Consider the following 22,782-nt stretch of genomic DNA (forward strand, 5'->3'; position numbering starts at 1 on the left):
CTGCTTTTTTGGGGGAGTGTTAATAGATGGAGTAGAATCAAGTCACAGAAGGACCGTGACTTAGGGTGCTAAGTGGTGAAATGGCTTAAACTTTTTCCATTCACAACTCCTTTTTACCCAAGAAAATTTTGCATGACCCTGGGAATATGGATATAAAAAATAGATATATAAATCAAAATGTATTGATAATAAATTATTTTCAGGATCCCCACATTCAATTATGAGACTCCATATGGAGTTGTAAACCACAGTTTAAGAAGCTGGGGAGTACTGTAGCTGGAGTTAAAAAGACCTGAGTTGAAATCCAATCTGAGATACCAACTATGTAACCCTGGGCAGATCAACCTCTGTCTGCCTTAGTTTATTCATCTATAATGGGGGTGATAATAATAGTACTTGGTGCTCAGTGTTGTTGTGAAGATGAGATGAAATAATGTTTATAAAGTGCTTTGTAAACCTTAAAATATTATATAAATTCCAGTTATTATTATTATTAAAAACTCTTTCTTTTTTATGTATAAAGATTATATCTACTTCACTAGAAGCTCCATTCTGAAGAGCAATACTGAAGCCATTTTATTCTAGTATCATACTGAAAAAAACAAGATAGCAATCATTTTAAGAGATGGGAACTCGTGAAATACCCATATTTTTACTGTTATCATTTTCTTTGAGTGGTATCCTACCTAACTTAAAAATTATTTCCATGATACCTAACTTTGATCATATCATCAAAATGTATAGACTCTACTAGTTTACAATGGATGATTTTCCTGTAAATCCTTTAATGCAAATTTAAAGCAGAAACTTTAGCAAAATTAATGATTTTAGTGATTGATTTTCAAGTCTTTCTGCATTTTTATTTCCCTCTCCTTTTCCATTTCTTCTCTCCTGGAGAAAGTTCCTCCAGTGTTTTACTCTTCACAGCTCTGCTAACAGTCCAATGATGTGCCCAGCCTTACTCTTATGCCCCATGACTGTCTCTTTTTTCACACTTTCCCTCTACTTTTTCCTTAGAAGGAATCATAATCAGTTAGAAGCACTGAGTGAAAGGACATGTAAGGTAGGAGGTTTTCATTCATCTGAATTTTAGAACCCTAGAATGTCAAAGCTAGAAAAAGCCTTAGAAATCATCTGGTTCAACCTCTTCATTTTCCAAAGTGGAAGTGGATACATAATGAGGTTAGGTCCGGGCCACCCAGAAAGTTATTTGGAGGCAATAAAGAAAGCCAGATCTGATTCTCAATTCATTGCTCCTTCTACTATTCCACATTGCCTTTCTCAGAATATACTTTTGTTTATCAACAAAAGAAAATCAAAACAAACAACACACCTTTATTATATTTCCCTGATCTGCATTACATTAATAATAGGGAGCCAATTGTGGTACAATGGACAGAACACTAGCTTTAAAGTCAGAGAACTGGTGTACAAATCCTATTTTTCTTATCTGTAAAAAAAAATAAAGAGCAGTTTTTACCATTATTTAACAATCTATTTGTCCCATATCATATTATCAAAACATAAGATTCTCTGCCAGTTTACACTGATTTTCCTGTAAATCCCTTAATACAAGTTTAAAGTAAAATGATCCTGATGTTCCTTCACCCTCCAAATCTAGGATCCTAGATTCCATTTTTATTGATTATTCTTATCGCAACTATTATTAGTAAAAATAGATGGATAATTAAGAGTATGCTATATATTTTTAGTTATTTTGGTGGTTGTTGTTAATATGAAACTATTCTTGAAAATTACTGGTCATACAATAGTCCTCTATTTCTGGGTTTCCCCTGAACACTGTTTTTCCTTATTTTCTCTTGTATAGTATCCTATTGTGAACTTGAGGCTTTACTAGCATATGCAGATGCTAGTAATCAGGAGAGAGTAAGCTCCTAGAGGACACATCCAGTTCAGTAGTTGCTCTGTATATTTCCAGAACTAAGCCTCACACATGATCTGCATTTAATAAATACTTGTTTAATTGAATTGCATTGAATCAGTCTTTATTCCTTTACTAAGTTGGAACCTATTTCCTTACATAGACTTTTTCTTATTATAACTAGGATATGGTCCTATTGTTTCCCAGGCTTTCAGGACTGCTAATATATGTGATGGCAGTAATTCTACATGGTGAAATCACCTCCCGGATAGAAGGATTATAGGTACAAACCAGAAAGTTTATCTGACTTGTCTAGTCCTGCCTCCAGTGAGACACACACACACACATACACTCACACAGTCTAATACTCATGGGTGTGCTAGGGCCAGCTGGGACAAGCAGCTTATTAAATTTTCAGGGTGAGTAGGAACAATTTGTGGATAGAGCCCTGGGCTTGGAACCAGGAAGCTTCAACTTCCTGAGTTCAAATCTGGCCTCAGACACTTATTAACTCTGTGGCCTCTGGTCAAGCCACTTAATTGGGTTTGCCTCAGTTCCTCTCATGTAAAATGAGCTGGAAATGGCAAACCACTTTAGTATCTTTACTAAGAAAAACAAAATGGAGTCATGAAGAATTGGATACAATTGAAATGACTGAATAACATTAACACCATGGAAACTGGCAAGTGCTACAAATCAGGGAATGATTTGTTGTATTTTTGATTGGTTAGATTTTTAAAAGCAATGGAAAAAATGCAGATTAAATTTAAAAAGCATGTCATGAATATTTTTCAGAAGAACTATTTGTTAAACATTTGCAGCCCACCAGTGGAGAAGTCTCATACCTTTTTCATAACCATATATCGAATTGGTCTGCCTATCATTTTCCCATCACTCCTTTTATTTTATAACCAGATTTTATTACAGAAACTTTCTCTTTCCAAAATTTCAAACTCATTTTCAATGGATGAAGACTGAGAAACTCTAAAAGAATGTGCCACAGTTTCTGAAAGCAATTTAAAAAAGAATTCTGGAAATGCTTGTGAGTAAAAGAAATATCTGAAACACACACACATATACACAACACACATCCCATATGTACGTTTGTTATATTTGCACATTAAACCAGCATAGAGGACTGAGAATAAGCCATGAAGCTAGGAGGACCATATCTTTTGATAATCATGACAAAGATGATAATCATCTTGCTAATGTCAAGCATTATCTCTGACAGTTTTGGTCTTTGTAACCCATGGCAAGCCACAATTCCTCAGTGTTCCAGACAACTCTCTAAGACCATAAATTAAACAATAGGTATTGATCTGCATTGGTAGAAGGAGTTTCCTTACCTGGGAATGCTGGGATTTCCACGAAATCATAGGTTTAGGATTTCCAAGGGAAGCCATATTCAGTTCCAGTGTTAAAATATCAGTCCCATTATGGAAAGAATGTGCATTTTAAATCAAAGGACTTCTGAGGATCCTTCTAGAGCTATGATTCTATAATAATAATCAAACAATTATAATAGTTGGCAAAGTACTTTAAGGTTTATGAAATACTTTAAAATCTCTTTTTATCCTTACAACCCCCTGGGAAGTTAGGTTTTATTCTTGTCCCATTTTACAGATGAGTAAACTGAACCAGACAGAGGTCAAACGATTTGCTCAGAGACATGGATAATAAGGGACTCGGGTTGGATTTGCCTTCCTAACTCCAGGTCTAGTATTTTCTCCATTATGCCATCTATATGACTTTCTATTCATAGCTGGTATATGGAAATTATGCACTTCCACTAAAGAGGAAAAAAAAGAGAAATAAGGACGGGGTCAAGAGACCATCCAGCAACAGACCATGCAGGATGGGGGGAGGTCAACGGCCAGCTGACTTCCTCGCCCAGGCAGAGTGATACCGAGTTCAGTCTCATTCCCTTCATGCTGAAGATGCAGACAGGCTGAAGGATTGAGGTATCACAGTATGTTTTCTGTGGTGGCTAAAGCTGTCACACCAAATAAAATGTGAGCTTTTACCATCCGCTGTGATAGCATCATCTGAGAGTTGTCTTGTGCTGACAACCGCTCTCTGAAAACACGCAGGAAATAATATATCATGGGCAATACGGAGAATGAATATAAATGGGCAAGTGCTCTTCGGAACCCATGGTCACAGACTGCTTTGCATTGGACATGCCCCAGTCTGCCGTAGCAGTAACCTAGGGAACAGTCCTTTGGAAGTATACAAAGGTTTGATGATTCCATGCATGTGCCACAGATAGCCCAATCAATTGATTAGTTAATCAACAGACATATTCTTAAGCACTTGCTACATTATGTTAGTTATTAGGGATGGGGAAAAACAACCCCCAAACCTCAGTCCCTTTCCTCAAGGAGCTTATATTCTATAGAGCTTATGGTCTATAGGTGTTTTATATATATATATATATATACACACACACATATACACATAAATATACATGCATGTATATATACATGTGCACACACATATACTTCCTTATTCAGTATATTCTTTTTATACAGAATAAATACAAGGAATGTCTGTGGAGGATTAATAGAAGCTAGGGAGAATAAAGAAAGGTCTCATGTAGGTGGTGGAGTGTGATCTGAACTAGGAAGAACTGAGGGAGTCTAAGAAAGGGAGAGGAAGTGTGTATGTCCTTAAGTGATTGGGTTGGAACTTCTAGGACTATAATGTGCACATCATCAAATTTATAGTGGAGATCATTCATATGGATATATAAAACATTCAAATACATATTAAATAACAAAAACTGAACTGCAAAAATAACATATAAACAATGCCTTATGGGTAACTCTAATTTAATCAAATAGTATAATTTATCAACAGTTCTTAGGCCTCTTTGAGTCTCTCTTTGATCCCATTAGTCCTGCTGGGTCATTTAGCTATCACAGCAATAGAAATGTTGGAGCTTCTCCACCTTTGGGAATCAAGAGCCCCTTCAGAAATCAAGTCTAAGGACAATTCTTCTGGACCACTTCCCAAATGCAAGATTGACTTCTCTCTAAGGTAAGAATCAGGAGATGTCTTCTTTGATTACACTTTACTGGGATGTATTGAACCAACAGAACACCCCAGGGATTGAACCAATCAAATTAAAATGATGGTGGATCTTTAAGTGACCATTTTTTAAATCATGGTGGCAACTGAACAAGGCAGAGTGTAAGACAAAGTCCTAGAACATTCCTCCATGATAAGAGTATTTTGAGCATTGGACTTAAGAGTCAGGAAGATCTGAAATTTTAATCCTGCCTTAGAAATATACTAGCTGTGTCATCATGGGCGGTTACTAAGTCTTATCAACTTCAATTATCTTCTCTACCGGTAAAAAAGGCATATTAAATAGCAAGTACTTCACTGGATTGTGGGGATTAAATGAGATAACATATCCATACATACACACAGCAGTATGTTTTTATATATAGGTATGTATATATACATACATGAGAGAGAGACAGAGAGATAGACAGAGAGACAGACAGAGACAGAGACAGAGATGTTCAGTCATGTCTGACTTTTTATGACACCATGAACCATATCATCTATGGGTTTTTGTTTTTGTTTTTTGTAAAGATGCTGGAGTGATTTGCCATTTCCTTCTGCAGTGGATTATGGCAAACAGAGGTTATATAACTAACAAGTGAGTAATCTGAGGCTGAATTTTAATTCAGATCTTATCTCCAGACCTAATTCTCTATCTACTGAGCCGATAGCTGCCACATATGTATCTATCTATCATCTATTTCTATGGCTATAGTTATAGATCTATATGTTTATCAAGAGACACACATACATATGAAAAGTACTTTTCACATTTTAAAGCACTGTATCAATATGCTATTATTAGTATGGCCTCTTAGGTTCACTAAGGCAGATTGATCATGCCAAATCGAATGGAGCTGCTATCTCAGCTTGTTGCCCTTCCTACATCAATTAGTGTGTGGGCTGTCTTCGGTGGGGTGGGAGTGCTAGGGCTACAGTTTGTTTTTATTCTTCCCCTCTCAAGACAATCCGTAATCATACTCGTTTAGCAGAGAAAATGAGCTGCCCCCGCTTCACTCAATTGAAATCCAAAAATGAACCAAATGATGAGACTATAGTTTTCACTGCAGAGGGCTCAGATGAAATCAGCTCCTCATTGCTGCCTGCTGAAAATGTATAATTACAGTATTTGTAACACATTAGCCCTTGTTATTTTTGGAAACAGGAAAATGGACATTTCACCTGATTAGGGAAGCTGCTTCTTCTAGAAACATAGAATTTTGGAACTGGAAAGGATCCCTGAGAGTTCATAGATTTTTTGTTGGGGATTGAAGGTGGTAAACTGAGACCCAGGCAGGAAGAATGATTTGAAGATCATACAGCTACTATTGTAGTGAATTTTTTCACCTAAAACAAAGTGCTGTCTAAAAAAGCATTGGCTAAATCAGTATAATAGTAGTCTTTCACCATAGAACTACTGAGTTTTGTATAAATATCAAATCTTCACTTTTATTAATTTCTGTGACAGGATGAAAGGACTGCTCTGACAAATTTAAATCTAGTGTGATCCCATGTTTTCTCTATAGTACAGTTTTTGCTCTTGATGAGCATGTCTGGTTTTAATCTCTTTTGTTAAATAATTTATGTACATTTTTCCTGAGAATAATTACCTTGATTAATACCAAGAAATATGGTATTTATAATCCCAAATGTTTAACAAAGTGCTACATGATTATCACTTAAAAATTAATTAACCCTCTTGTACATAAAAAAATCTTATAATTTCACTTAGAAAGATGAAGCACTAACTAATATTTTCCACATTCTAATCACTCATATGTACTAGCGGTTAGGAGAAGTGGGGAAAAAAAAACCAACTACTGTACCCCTAAAATTTTGAGTTAAAGAGAAATGAAAATCACATTTCATTTTTTTATGTAGATCAAATGTTCTCCAGATATTTGCCTTTTACATTTCCATATATGATCTGCATTATCTAACTACTGATTAGATTTTAAAATTAAATTTGCTAAAAATAAAGAAAGGAAGACTCGATATTACAAGGTTATTAATAGAATCAATTACAACGTGACTCTCCAATAATTCAGCAATTGCAAGTCACCTAGGAAATATGTTCTCTGCAAACACATCATCAACTGGGCACTGTTTACCCTCAAAATGCCTGGGATTAATAAGTCAAGAGACATTTTAATTCTTTTCTTTCCTCTCTCCTTTCCTTTCCTTCCTTCCTTTCTTCCTTTCCTCCCTCCCTCCTTCCTTTCTTTTTAATACAGAATTAAGTGCGAATGGTTTTTATATGGTTTACATCTTTCTGGATGTTGAGATGAGTTAAGGTAGCATCTTTATTTCCCTGGAATTTGAAAGATTTCTGTCATTTTCCTGAAAGGACAAAACAAAATGCCTGTATTGTTTTCAGTGGACCAGAGTAATGATCTTTTAAGTTTTATTTTATGACTTTATTAAAGCCTGTGATTAAATACCTTTGAAATACTGAAATTGATCTGGCTTTCTCACTTAACCCGCCCCTATCAACTTCTTCCTTCTCCTCCCTGTTTTCTCCTGGCCCCACTTTTTGCAGTCTAAAGTATAAACAAGTCTGAGAAAACCTGAGAGAAGCTGCACTTCCAGTTTCTTCAGAGAGTGTCTTCTCATTCCATCCATTTGCAAAGCCTAAGGCAAAAATACAAAAAACAACAAAAAAAATAAACAGTCCTTGAGCCTCAAGGGTCCATGGGGGCCTTATAGAAGCTGACAAATGTCAGATTTGAAAAGAAGGGCAGGTGATTATGGAGTTTGTTCTGTGAACATGCTGAGAATTATATTTAAAATTTAAATACACCATTGTCCCCAGCAAGGCTACCCTCCTCTTAAGAAAACATTCCCCAAGTGCACAGGGCCAGATGTTTGGATCCTCAGGGGAGAGCAGAAAGGGTGATGTTCAAAGAATTCTTAACCTTTTGTGCTACAAGCTGAGATGCTGTTCTTACAATTTGCTGGAACTTGTCAGCAGGGCCTAGATGTCTAGCAAGTTCTAGATGAGATGAGGGTACATTGGGGCATAGGCAGCTATGAGAGTTCCCATACTCTTGTTTTTGCCAGAGATGCAACGGAGTTTGGCATGTGGTAATCAATTTTAAATACTATTTTTTCCATTTATTTATTCATTCATTCACCCATTCTTTAGTTGTGATGGATGCTCCTCAATTTAGCTTAGTTTATTTATTTATTTTTGGCAACTGGGCTTAAGTGACACAGCTAGGAAGATTTGAACTCAAATCCTCCTCATTCCTAGATCAGTGCTATAAACACTGAACTCTCTAGCTGCCCCCTGAGCTTAGCTTAGGAAGAGGGGAAAAGAATAAGGATTAAAATGTATTTTGGGAGGTAATGGTGGTGAAGGAGAGGGACTGAGCCATGTCCTTTTGAAGGTGGAAGGTAAATAGAAAGGAATGAGGAAAATGATTTTTTTTATCTGGTTATCTAGTATTTCATATGCCCACCTTTGGACAAATAAGTCCAAAGCTAGTCAACAAATAATGAATTCCCTATTCATTAGATTATGATCTAATCTATAGATTAGACGTACAATCTATCTATAGTGTGTGCACTATACATAGTGTGCAAGAATGTTCTGAAGTTTCTAAAGGCATTTTTAAGAGTTCTAGAAATGCTTTTTGCAAAGGAACATTCTGAAATATATACATACACAGACATCTTCCCCTGACCTCTAACACACACATACCCCAAAGTGGGTGATATGTCTGCCAAAGGGGACGGATGCCTGAGAAGGGGCAGGGAGTAAGTCCTGATCCATCTGTTAAAGCATCAGTCCCTTTGTGGAAGACACTGTGGTATTTTGGGTCAGGTATTAGAAAGTACATCTTCTAGTCCAAATCTGGCCTGATACTAGCTGTGTGATCCTGTTTGCCTCAGTTTCCTCATCTGTAAAATTAACTGAAGAAGGAAATGGCAAACGATTCCCCTATCTTTGCAAAGGAAATCCCAATTGGAGTCACAGAGAGTCAGACATAAGTGAATATCAATAAGCCTTTGTGGAAAGAAAGCCCTGATAGATGCTATGGATTAATCAGAAAAATGACCAAGAAGTCTACCCTTCAAAACCCAGTCAGTCATTCAGCAAGCCTTTTAAGGCTCTGTTCTATGGTAGGCTCTGTACTAAGGGCAGGGACTATCAAAGCAGAAATGAAAGGAGGAACTGAGAGTGCAGAGGGGAGCTTGTGCTGGGTGAACAACTAAGGTCAGTTTGACTGGATAGGAGATTAATAGCCGGGCCATGAAGCAAGTCTCTATTTTTAAACATTCTCTATATCGCCATACTACTTTATTTTCAGCCATTTTCAATAAATCGTTCTAGGAGGAATATTTCCATTTGTCTCCTCTGGTTCTAACTCTGCTTTCAGTTTAGGTTCATCATCATCATAGCTAACATTTATATAGCTAGCGCTTACTATGCCTTGATACTTCAGGGAAAAAAAGTGAAAATGTAATGCCCCCATTTTTCTTAGGCATTTTAAAAGCACAAAAACATTTTCATTCAAGCTATATCTTTTCAACCCATTGTCTCATTTCGAATATCATTTTAATAGCATCAGGCTGGAATTAAATGACTATATAATCTTCTGTGGTATTGAAGGTATTTTTCCAGATTTCACAGGCTTAATGGATACATTTAGGCTTGCAGAAAAGGGACATATGGCATGCTGTTGTGGTTGCATTGGACTACAACAGTAGGAGACTGTAGTAGCCTGCCACATTTTTTCCTTTACTGTTTTATATATTTTAAATTTAGTTCCAGTAATTCTACTATGCCTAATTATTGATTTGATTAATAAATAGGATTAGATTTAGAGCTGGAAGGGACCTAAGAGATCCAGTCCAACCCTATTTATTTTCCTATATAAAGGAGAAAAGTCTGCCTCAGAGAGGTCAAATGACTTGCTTGTAACAAAGGAAATAATTGACAGAATTCAGATCTGAACTGAGATTCTCAGGCTCCAAATGTAGCACCTTTTGCACTTTTAAAGCAACATACCCACTTCCCCTCTCCCAAAGGAACCATTTACTGGTGGAAAAAAAACATTGAAAATATAAAGTCACTTTTGCTATAACATTTTTAAAATCGACACTTTCCTCTCCATATCCTTTACTGGCAGACCCGTCATTCAATATCTGGGCAGCACAGTAGAGAATTTAATCATCCTGTTGCCTTGCCTTCGTCCACTATAAAGGGATGGTTCCAATATCATAATTACATATTTTGGATCCTAGATGTGTTTCTGAAATCCTTAGTTGTCTACCCCTTGGTCACTAGTAGTGCAGACTCAACTTGCTCAGTCACTTTCATATTGTCAGAACTACTGGATCATTGTTTCTAAGCTGCACCATCTTTTCACAATTCTTATAGCCTTTTCTCTATGGTATCTCTCATTAACATCTCCAGTCAGTTTCTGCTGTGCATATGTCAATTCTGGATTTATGTTTTCTTCTGTCTTCTCCAGGAAACTCCCCCTGATTAGGTCAGTCAAGGTAAGGATTCTTTTCTCATGGCTAAAATGGAATAAAAAACTTAACTCATGCTCCACATTCTTTAAAAACAAGCACCTCCATATAAATGAAATCAAACATTTAAGTATTCATTTTGTTAGCATAGCAGTCTAATGTTTATTTTAACGTGTTTCCCAGAAATGCTTAGTAGTCAATATAAAAGTTTTTTTAATGACATTAAATCTTTCCTTTATTTAAACAGCAAATATGTAACTAACATATGTTTCCAAATCCCTTATGAAGAATTTTTTAAGCTTCCAATGGCTACCAGGTAAATTTTATATTTAACCGTAGTATATAACTGGGGTTACAAACTAGATAAATTCTTTGATATAAATACAGAACAAGGATGTCTCAAATCCTCTTTGGGTAGTATTTTTCGTAATATTAGAGTACAGAAAATATCTGACATCCAACAATTCTAAACAGGCAGTTCTTTTTTCCTATAACTTCATTGCTCCAGAAGCCGAGGAACATCATTCAGGTTAAATGACAGTTCTTTTATTTCTTTGATAGTACCCTCCACCCCTTCCTTTAAGCCCTTGCAAGTTATTGACCAATTTTCATGTTGGTGAACCACCAGGCTTATACTGATCATGAATAAAATGATTCTTCCTTCCCTTTTTACATTTTAAGGCAACTTCTTCCAAGGATTAGAAAATAACCATTTGCTTACTATCTGGACCTTGACATTTAAGAAACTGATTTCTGAGTTAGAAATCTCACACAGAGAGGTTTTCAGGGTTATGTTTGACTTGGGCGACCCCATCCCTGCCCCAAGTCACATCTGTCCATTTCTCTTTCTGGCATATATCCCCAAACAGGCACAAATGCCTGTAAGGCTGAGAAACATGCCCAGAAGAAGCGCTATCCCATCGCCAGCTTCTACTGCTTCCACCACAGGCAGCACACAGAGCAGTGAAAGGAGGACCAGAAATACTTTGGAGAGATCACCCATTGAGGCCATGTTGCCTGGTTCTTGAGGGCTGAAGGAAAATACTCAAGGCTAGATCTACAAAACAAATGGGGTGGGTGGGTGAGAAAAAGGGACCATTAAGACAGATACATGTAGGCATTTCCCCAAAGGTTTTTAAAGCTCCTGGGAGAGAGGACATTAGTGTGTAAGTAAGAGATGTATCTAAAAGAGTCTGAGTGAGAAAATTTAAAGGAGTTAAGGAGGGAACAATAAAATTTCTTTACTTACTTACTCACTATTTGCCAGGCCCTATGCTAAGCCCTTTAAATTCCTAACTTATTTCATGCTTACAAGCCTGAGAGGAAACTGAGACAAACACAAGTTAAGTATCTTGAGACTATTGAGTATCTAAGGCTGGATCCCCAATAACTTCCTGGGTAGGCCCACCCCTCTCTCTACTCTAACACTAACTGCACCATGGAGCCCTGAAGAATGCTGGGTTTGAGATCATAGGATTAATGAACATTTATGATCAATAAATAAGCAATCAATAAACATATTAAGCAGCTCCCATGTGCAGCTCTAGAGCAGGAAGGGAAGGGAACTTAGGATGCCATATCCCCTGTTTTTACAAAATGGGGCTTCAAGGCCCTGAATGTCCAAGTGACAATGTGGTGTTCAAAGATGGAGGATTGCTTGTCATCGCCATCATTTACAACTTCTAGTACTCCAGCTGGGTGGTACGGTGGATGGATTGTTTGTCTCAGTTTCCTCATCTGTAAAAACAGGATGGAGGAGATGGCAAATCGCTGCAGTATCTTTGCCCAAAAAAACGTCAGATGGGGTCATGAAGGGTGTAATGCAACTGAAAAACAAAAATGTGACTGCCTCCATCACCATGCCTATGGCTGATACTTGGACTACTGTGAGCAGCTTTCATTTACAGGGCATTGTGCCTTTAGGCTGGGTTTGAGATCATAGGATTAATGAACATTTATGATCAATAAATAAGCATTCAATAAACATATTAAGCAGCTCCCATGCGCAGCTCTGGAGCAGGAAGGGAAGGGAACTCAAGAGGCCATAGGCTTTATGGAGATTATTTGCCTTTGATCTTCAACACACCCATTTTACAGAGGAGGAAACTGAACCAAACCGTGGTCACGCAATTTGCCCAAGCCTAGTAGGTGTGGCCAGCGTGCAACAGGTGCGTGCTGACTCTGGCCTTTGCAGGCCTTGACTTGCTCTCCCGTAAAACGCGAGTGGCGCTACAACATCTATGCGGTGATCCTCTGATCTAAAAAGCGTAAATTTAAAAAAAAAAAAAAAAAAAACAGGGCCTTCGTGCGTACGCATGATATTCCCTAGGAAATCCTCGACGCCCCCCGGGGTGAGAACGGGCCTTCAATTAGCCTTAATGACACGACCAGGACTCACTGGAGAGACGGCAGCGTGCGGAAGCCGGTCTCTGCGGAGCCGACGGGTCCCCGAGCTCCTTCCCGCGGCCCCTCTCGGCCCGAGGCAAAGTTAGAGAATTAAGGCGCGGTCGGCCCAGGGTAGGGTTCCCGGCGGCGCGGGGTGCACGCGACGGCTGGAAACTCGCAGGAAGAAGGGAAAAAACCACCTTAGAGTTTCTGCTTTCCCCGTCCCTTCCTCCTCCCGCGTCCCCCCCCCCCCTCGCTCAGCCGAAGCCCCAGGGCTCTCCAGTCTAATCCCCGGATGAAGCCCCGGGTGGGTGAGCCGAGGACTTGGGCTTTCAGGCTCCCGAAGGGGCGGGGGTGGGGGGGCGCGGAGCTACCTTTCTCTGGGAGCACCCAGCGCGGCGGCAGGGGCGAAAGCAGCCAACACTCCCCGGGCTCAGGCCTCCGATGTTCACGGACGGGAAGCAGCCATGACAGGGAAGAAGCTAAAGCGGAAGGCCGCCTCGGGAGACTACGTTTCCCACAATCCAAGCGGCCTACGACTCCCGTGATGCTCGAGATGTTCCCTCTTTTTCCTTTCCCCCGCCCTTCCCCCTCTCCCTCCCTCGCCCGTTGGAATCCGTGGTCGGAGAGCCATTTACGTTCAGTTACTTTATTCTCGGGAACGAGGGGACCCCCGTTTTGGGGCTAGCTGGGTCAGTTTGCTGTTATGGAGAATTGGAATAATTGTTAATCAGACATTAGGTGATTTAAAATAAGTTGACCTGAGTGGAAGCCGAGTCCGCAGGCTTTTATGAAACGCCTGTCCGGCAGTCCCTGCCCTCGAGGAGAGCGCGTGCCTCTGGGGCCGAAGGAGAGGTATAGGGAACGAACTGGGGGCAGACGGAAGGCACGGGAATCAGGCAGGGAAAGGCCTCCTGCGGCAGGCACCGACTTGGAAGAAGCGAGGAGGCCGAGGTGGGATAGGGAACGTCCCAGGCCAGAGGGACGAATCCCTGGAGCAGAGCCCGGGGGGCCACGGGCCCCGAGTTAGGCCTTAGGCCTGGTGAAGGGAACCGGGGCAGACTAGGAAAGGGTATGGCCGCCTGCCGCTCTGATAATTAGTCCTGCAGGGGGCAGCAAGGTGGTGGAGGGGAGAGAAGCCCAGCCCCGAAGTCGGGAGGACGCTCAAGGATGGCAAGTGCCAGCCGTGGGATCCTGGGCCAGTCACTTAACCTCATTTGCCTCAGCAAAAGAAAAGAAAAGGAAAAAGATAATCCCAGAGGCGACAGGGAACTCCTGAAATTAAATTGAATCCGATTCATTGTGCATCGCGCCTACTATGTTCCTGGGGGGGTGGGGAAGATAATGAGTCAGTTTTGGAGGTGATGTGGGTTAAGAGGTCTACAGGACATCCATTTCAAGAGGTTGGAGACTGCAAAAAGATTAGGCTGAGTAAGTAGATGTGAGAATCATCCGCATAAAGATGATGATTGAATATCTGAGATTGATGAGGTTGCCGAGATCCTCATCTGTAAAATGAGGGAGTTAGATTTGATATCGGAAATAAGATTTTTTTTTTTTTCCTTTAGTTCATTTTGGTCCTCTTCCAGAGAGAAGGATAAACAACCAGCTATCTCATACTTGGAGATTATTATTATTATTATTGGAGTGCATTCAATTTGTATTCCTAGGGTTTTATTAGAATCTCGCGTCGCCTTTGAGATGCTGAAAAAACTGGAGAGTTCAAGATCCACATCATTGTTATAGGCATTGGAATCTAGGAGTCAGCCTGAAGAATGCTTTCAATTACAGTGTTCTCTAATTTTAAATTATGGATGATTTGTTTATGGAAGAATATTTTTAAAAAGTTAAAAAGAAACCTAGAAATTATTAAATGGTATTTTTCTCAAAAGTTCTTTCTAATCTCTTTGGAAAAGTCCCTGGAAAGGAAAGTTAGAAAAAAAAAAAAAGATAAGCAGTTTTAACTGATTTTATTCCGGTTTTTGCCTGCCTATGAAGTGATTGGCCCAGGACACTCCCCTCTCCCTTGATAAAGGATTAAGATATCAGTGGAGTAGAGGCAGTTATTTTGTTTCACTTCTGGAATGAAGGAAGTGTTATAAGAGAAATGAATTCATGACTTCATTGCTTTAATTTGGAATCTTAACTCAGAGTGTATTTTAAGATAACTTTTCTTGTACAATATTATTATAAATGATATCTGAAATCTTTTTGGGCCAGAGAGTCGTGGTAAAGGTCATGGGGAACTATAACAGTTTATGTATCTCTCATTTGAATGGTAGATTAATGTGTGTGTGTGTTTTAATAATAATAGCTTTTTATTTTCAAACTACATGCAAAGATATTTTTTAACGTTTACCCTTGCAAAACCTTGTGTTCCAAAATTCTTTTTCTCCCTCCCTTCTCCTAGACAGCAAGTAATCCAAAATATGTTAAACATGTTCAGTTCTTCTATTATTTTTCTACAATTTTCATGCTGCACAAGAAAAATCAGATCAAAAAGGAAAAAAAAATGAGAAAGAAAACAAAATGCAAGCAAACAACAACAACAACAGGTGAAAATACTATGTTGTGATCTACACTCAGTCCCCACAACCCTTCCTCTGGGTACATATGACTCTCTCCATTAGAAAACTTGGATTTGGAAAACTTGGATTTGGCCTGAATCACTTTGCTGTTGGAAAGAGCCATGTCCATCAGAGTTGATCATTGCATAATCTTGTTGCTGTGTACAATGTTCTCTTGGTTCAGTATCAGTTCATATAAGTCTCTCCAGGCTTTTCTGAAATCATCCTGCTGATCATTTCTTATAGAACAATAATATTCCATAACATAAGTTATTCAGTCATTCTCCAATTGACGTGCATCCACTCAGTTTCCAGCTCCTTGATACCACAAAAAGGGCTGCCACAAACATTTTTGCACATGTGGGTCCTTTTTTCATTTCTTTGGGATGCGTGCCCAGTAGAAATATTGCTGGATCACCATGCACAGTTTGATAACCCTTTGGGCATAATTCTAAATTACTCTCCAGAATAGTTGGATCAGTTCACAATTCTACCAACAATGTATTATTGTCCCAGTTTTCCCATATCCCCTCCAATATTTATCATTATCTTTTCCTGTTAGCCTATCTGAGAGATGTGTAGTGGTATTTCAGAGCTGTCTTAATTTGCATTTCTCTGATCAGTAGTGATTTAGAGCATTTTTTCATATTATTAGAAATGGTTTTAATTTCTTTATCTGAAAATTGTCTTCATATATGAATTGAATGAAGACATTTATGAATTAGAGAATGCCTTGTATTTTTACAAATTTTAGTCAATTCTCTATATATTTTAAAAATAAGTCCTTTTAGATAGATGTTTAATGAAATAAATTTTTTTTTCTCAAAGATTTAAGCTTAAATAGCAGAGTATTGTATTAGTGCTAATATTTTTCTTCAACATCCTGAATCAGTGACTGATTCAATCTGTGCCTAATTATTTAATTGGGAATGTTATGAGTTTAATTTTTTTTTAAATCATCAATATACAATTTATTTTTTTAGAAAAGATTGATGATTTCCCTGTAGGGCTACTCCTAACAGCAGATAATTTCTAGGAAGCTTTATTGAATTACATAGAGGTTAAATGACTTCCCCAGAATCATAAACAGAAATAAATTTTGAACCCATTCTTCCTAACTCCAAGCTTAGCGCCCTATGCATTAAAACACATGCCTCTCAAAAATTAATTTTACTCCATTTCTTTTCTGAGTTTTACTTTTTATATTAGGTCTAGATCGAATTTCACTTCCTCCCCAAAGCCCTTGTTCTATTCCAGTCTTCAGTGATTATTCCCTTTGAATTCCTTGAACACCTTTGACTGTTTTACATATTGGACATTTGGCATCATAAGATTGTGGAATTGAGAGGTCTTGTCAGTCTTTCAAACCATCCTCCTATTTAATACAGGATTCCTTGGTTTTTAAATGGGGGGGAGAGGGGAATCTAACTATATTTGTTGTTTGATCTTCTTTCTCAAAGAGGAACACAGTATCATGGGGTTGATGCCATGACATGGAAGTGAATTGGATTTAAGTGAGGGAGGGCTGTGTGAGGTAATCTGCAATGATCAGTCAGTCCTAGATCCTAATCTGTTTAGCTTTTTATCCAAAATATGAATAAAGACAAAGAAGGCATGCATATCAAAATTTCAGATGGCACAAAACAATGAAGGACAGTTAATGTGTTGAATAAAAGAAAATATTTCATAAAGACTTTTGATAAACTTTTGACTTTGATATGAAATTTAATTGGTCTATCAATTGAAGAATGGTTGACAAACCATGTTATGAATATCATGGAATATTATATAGAAAGAAGTGGTCAATATAAGGCATTCAGAGAAATTGGAATTCTGAGGATGGAAGTATATATTGCTAATACCCTTTCTATGAGCAAACTCAAACTCTGGACAACCTTATTTGGTACTACTAGATAATATAGTAGATAGAGAGCATTTGCTGGGAGTCAGGAAGATTGAGCTCAAGTCTGGCCCCAGATACTTCCTAGCTGTGTGATCCTGGGCAAGTCACTTAACCCTGTTTGTCTTTGTTTCCTTATGTGTAAAATGAGCTGGAGAAGGAAATAGCAAACCAGTTCAGTATCTTTGCCAAGAAAACCCCAAACGGAGCCAGTTAGAGGCAGACATGAATAAACAACAATTGTCACAACAATTTGGTTTCACGAAATAGTCCTAAGGAACAGAGGGAGCTCATGAAAAACTGTGATAGCTATCCCAAGTCATCCACAAACACAGAAATAAATTAACAAATATTTATGGTTAACCATCTATTTTTTTTCCCCTAACCCAGAAGGTGATAGTAGAAGTATTGATATTATTACCTATCAACTATGCTATTATGGGACTTCTCCATCATGCCCTTACCTTTTCGCTGCCCAATCTCCTTTTCTGCTGCCTTTTTTCTGTCATCTTCCCTTATCAGACTGTAAATTCCTTGAATGCAGGAACTGTTTTTCTTTGCATTTGTATCCCCACTTGTTTAGTAAGGTGCCTAGTACTTTGCAGATCTGTAATAAATATTTATTGACTCTTTACTCCAGCTGTGACCAGAGATTATCTACCATAAACTTTGAAGAGATGATTACATATATAACCAAATACAGTTCATTAAAGTAGTGCATATGATATGTTTTGTATGCCCCTGCAACATATTTTGTTATGTTTTTCACCATTCATTGTTGCTATTGAACTTTGGTTTGTTGTTGCTGTTCTGTACACTGTTGGTAAATTTGATCCTTTCCTCCCAGGCTTTTTCTGAGTTCTCTCTCTTCCTAAACTTGTACCCATATTAACAATTCTTCAGTGGGCCAGCTGCTAGAACTCTTGTTTCTGGATTCGAAGGGTGGTCCCTGTGGGTGTCTACATCATTATTACTGTGGTTCCTGAGCCTCAATTGATATGCTTCTCATTAGTAGTTACCCTTATCAAACAAGCGCATAATGAACACAAAGAGAATTTATACACATGCTATTCACATATACATATGTATATACATAAACTACAATATTTTGGCCGTGATGAATGTCACTGGCAAAATCACCTCAAATCCTGGAAAAAATCAGTAAAATAACTACTTGTCTGGAAACTCAGCATAGAAAGTAGCTTCTCTAGAAATTTTTTCCTAAGAGAAGACTGAAAACAGCTTCCTCAGAAATGAAGTTCTATCTTTTTTTTCTCTGTGTCTTCTTTAGCTTTTCTTTAGTAATGACCATGAATGCCTCTTCACCTTCTCTCAAGACCAATTATGTTTCAGACTACAGAGAAAGTAATATGCCTCTTCTTTTTAGGAGGTGGAGGACTTTGGGTACAAAGTATTAAATCACTGTCAGTTGATTTTCGCCATTTTTCTTTATTGGCAGAGGAATTTAATGCTAAAGGGTCAGAATAGGACGTCATAGAAAACAATAAAAATGAAAGGCATAAATACAACTTATTTAAAAATAATTGGTATAAATGATTTCAAAAATCAGCTATACATATTCAGGATGGGGGAGACTGTTGAATTTTAGTTGACTATAAGCTCAGTATGAATCAACAGGATGATGGGGCTCCAATAAAAGAGCTAATGCAATCTTAGGCTGCAGTAATAGAAATATATTGTTCAGAACAAGAGATGTAATAGTCCCACTATACACTGAGCCAGACAGAACACATCTGGAATATTATGCTCATTTCTAAAGTCTACATTTGAAGAATATACATATTGACTTAAACTAGGGTACATTGAGATGAGGGAATTAGAAACAGTCTCATATGAAAATCTGTTGGAAGTAACTGGAAAATAGACTTGGAGTGGAGGGATATAATAGCTGCCTTAAAATATTTGAAGGGCTGTCATGTGGAGGAGGTATTAGTCTTATTCTGTGTGATTTCAAAGAAAAGAGCTAGAGACAATAAGTGGAAGTTTACAAGATGGCATATTTTGGCACAAAATAAGGATACCTTTTTGACAGTGGTCCAATAAATGGAATAAATTATCTTGTAAAATATTAAGTCCTTAGTCACTGGAGTATTTGAGCAAAGACTGGATGCTTATGAATGCTGCATGAGGAGAGAGGTTAGATTAGAAAAGACTTCTCCAGGAATTATACACTTCTGGAGATATGAAAACACATATAACTGATATAAAAATGGCTGCTTAGTAGTCTCAGACATTTATCAGCTGTGTGACTCCAGGCAAGTCACTTATTCATGTTTGCTTCCATTTCCTCTAATATAAAAAAAGTTGGATGAGGAAATGGTAAACCATTGTAATATTCTTGTCTGACTTTCCATGACATCATTTTAGGTTTTCTTGACAAATATAGTGAAGAAGCTTGCCATTTCTTTCTCCAGCTTATTTTACAGATGAGGAAACTGAGGGAGACAGGGTTAAGTGACTTGCTCAGGATCACCCAGCTCATAAATGTCTGAGGCTGGATTTGAACTCAATTTTTACAGACTCTGTGGCATTGCACCACTTAGCTGCCCTGAATTTAGGGATCTTTGCCAAGAAAATCCCAAATGGGGTCAGAAGACTCAGACATGACTGAAAATGATTGAATGACAAATGTAAAAATGGATATCTCTTAGAATGTGTTAGAACTTCTAGTTGAGTCTGAGAATCCAAATAGGATTATTGCCCAGAAAGAGCATTGTGTTTGGAGTCAGGTGACCTGCGTTCAATCTAACTCTTAGATCCATGTGGCTGTTTGGCAAGTTAATTTCTCTGGTCTGTTTGCTCACTTGTAAAATGATGAGATAGGTTTAGATGACCACCAAGATATTTCCTAGTTCTGAATCTATGATCCTTTCATCATTAAGTTGAAGAAAAGTCTTCAACTCTGTGTTCTCAGTGTTGTCAACTTCCTGAGCTAGACAACTTTGGGGGATTTTTATTCTCTATAGTTGTGATTATTGTTTTTCTTTTGTATCACCTGCTTTCCTTAACCTTACCTTAACTTTAACTTTAAGCCTTAACCTACATTAAGCCTGATCACTAAAATTGAGCAATAATACTGTGCCAGAAGTCTCTTTGTATAGGCATTACTGAATACATAGTGCGTGCAGATATTTTGTGATTGTGCTTTAAACGTAAATAAGTCTACATGTAAATAAGGCATTCAGGGAGGGGACCTCTACATATAAATTTGGTTTATTTCACTGAGGTCCTTGGTGGGGGGGATAGTATTAGTGTGAGTTTCAATGTAAATAGATAAATCCAAGTTTCCTCAACATCACCCCACATGAGATATATCCTTTCTGGTTTTCTGGTGTGCCTCAAGGGCTTAAATATGTGTAACATGAATCTGAGGCATAAAGTTCTGAGCATGATTCATTTATTAGTAAAGCTAGCAGTTGCTTATAAAGAGTTCTAAGACTCCTCAGCAGTTTAGAATGCAATAGAGCAGATAGAATAGATTTTTAGAACATAGTAGAGCAGAGAACAAAATAGTTTTTTATACAGTTGGTAAAGCTATAGGGTAAAGGTGCCAAATGTACATTTGGCATAATTATGCTGACTTATTTGCAAAAGGGGATTTCCAAAGTCCATGGTGAGAAGAAAGCACAAGTCCATGGTAAGAAGGAAATACAAAGTTAGTTAACATCCTCAGGGTAGTTTGGGAAATTTCCTATCTGAAAGTCCTAATACCAGGATGCTAATCACTAGGCAGAATGTCTCATTAAAAGGTCAATTCATCCTCCTTGATTCCTTCCCTTTACCCTTCTGGGAAAGGCAGATTGAGTCTAGGCTGTAACCCACAGGAATGAGGAAGTTAACTTAATATTAAATACTAAGGGCTTATACAATAAATATCTAAATCTAATCCATATACCTCATTCCTTGAGTAACTACAATGCTTGATTATCTGTCTTTCACATATGCTAAAGATAATGGACAAATTGTGGTTTATGTTTGTAGTTCTCTTATTTATGTCTTTAATCTAAGGGATATGATTATGATAATCTCTTTTACTTAGGGGAAATCCAAATGAGATCCATGTCTGCCCCTTCCCTAATTGAGCAGGAAGGAAGGTGAAGTAGGCATGGATTTCATTTGGATTTCTCATAAGCAAGAGAGATATATCATCATGATGAGACAGTAAGAGAGTATTCCACAGCTCAACTGACAGGAGAGTATTCCACAGCTCAATTGAGAGTGAAGAGGCTTTGAACTAATACCCTTAGTGGGGGTCAATAAAAGAAGTGCTCAGGCTGTCCCAGTGGTTCAAACTCAGCTCATTAATTAGTCTGTCCTATCTGCTCTAATTACTTCTATCCAGCAATGGCATCAGGAAGAAATGGGGTTGAGAAGCAGGCATTCCATTCACATGCTCCACATTCTCTGCCCGCCTCCCACTGCGCAATATGTAAGGTGGAATCTCTTTCCCTTTTCTTTCCCACAAATTTCAGTTCTTACTCCCCCCAAAGCCACCATATTGGTAAACTGTGGACCAGTCTGTTAGGCCATTTCTGGAGTCTGACATCTGTATGGCAACCCTCACTAGGTAATGGCAAGGGAATGGAAAGATTACATGAATAGATAAATACTATATAGTCTTTATTGAGAGAAAGAAAAGTGTCATGAAATCAAAGTGTTAGGCTGCAAGTCTTGAAAGCATTGCACTAAAAACCTTAGTGTTGTCGCATGAGTTATAGTCAATCCTGGCTCAGGCGAGGCCCCTGATAGTTTAGGTTCAATATGGGAAGGAAAGTAGACACTTGCAGCTCATTTGACAGCTAACAAAAGGAGTTTACTGGGTTGTGGCAGAGGAAGGATATTTGCTAAGAATAAGCAGAGAGGGGGCAGCTAAGTGGGTGCAGTGGATAGAAAGCTGCCCTGAAGTCAGGAGGACCTGAATTCAAATTTACTTCAAATGGGGATGGGGATAACTTAATGGGGGGAGGCACCTAGCATTTACTTCAAAATCACACTTCCTAGCTGTGTGACCCTGGGCAAGTCACTTAACCCCAATTGCCTCAGCAAACAAAAAAGAGAGAGAGAGGGAATAAGCAGAGAGATAATCAGTTATCCTTTCCACATCATAACTTTCCCTGTCACAAATTTTGTGGGTTGGCATAAGAAATTAAATGTGAATTTTGTGGGAGGAAGTTTGTGGAAGCCAGACGTGACACAGAGGTTAATAGATGACACAGAGCCCATGACCAAACACTTAACCCAAATTTTACAATAAGATATTGTAAATATCCCATAAAAATGGAAAAATATTCTGACTTCTTTGATCTGGAGGGTTAAAAATTTTCATTTGGATTGTTCACATCACATACCCCCAGGATGTGGAAGGGATAACGATAGTGAATTAAAACAGCTGAACAAAGTTCCCCTGCCTATGTGACCCATGGTGGGTGGTCTGCCACGTAAGCCTCAAAGAAAGGCTGGTAGTTCTATGG

At 38.3% G+C, this 22,782-nt stretch overlaps 1 protein-coding gene and 2 long non-coding RNA genes across 4 annotated transcripts in view; 1 reads left to right on the forward strand and 2 right to left on the reverse strand.

Annotated features, from left to right (window-relative positions):
* Positions 1-1,315: 1,315 nt before the first annotated feature.
* LOC116419351 lies at positions 1,316-13,299 on the reverse strand. The gene is made up of 4 exons (XR_004229634.1): positions 13,198-13,299; positions 7,525-7,588; positions 3,232-3,381; positions 1,316-1,450 (listed from the first exon to the last, which is right to left on the reverse strand). It is a non-coding gene; the product is annotated as an uncharacterized LOC116419351 (long non-coding RNA).
* Positions 10,570-11,495, reverse strand: SMIM30 (small integral membrane protein 30). The gene has a single exon (XM_031938840.1). It carries the CDS (start codon positions 11,448-11,450, stop codon positions 11,265-11,267), a length of 186 nt encoding a protein of 61 aa, XP_031794700.1. The 5' UTR covers positions 11,451-11,495; the 3' UTR covers positions 10,570-11,264.
* A 73-nt stretch (positions 13,300-13,372) lies between the features above and the next one.
* Positions 13,373-22,782, forward strand: part of LOC116419352 — a 212,827-nt gene continuing 203,417 nt past the window's right edge. For both annotated transcript variants that reach the window (XR_004229635.1, XR_004229636.1), the window contains exon 1: positions 13,373-13,515. This is a non-coding gene — a long non-coding RNA (uncharacterized LOC116419352). The remainder of the gene's footprint in view (positions 13,516-22,782) is intronic.

This window comes from Sarcophilus harrisii, chromosome 5 (assembly GCF_902635505.1).
Source record: "Sarcophilus harrisii chromosome 5, mSarHar1.11, whole genome shotgun sequence".
In the NCBI taxonomy this organism is placed as follows: Eukaryota; Metazoa; Chordata; class Mammalia; order Dasyuromorphia; family Dasyuridae; genus Sarcophilus; species Sarcophilus harrisii.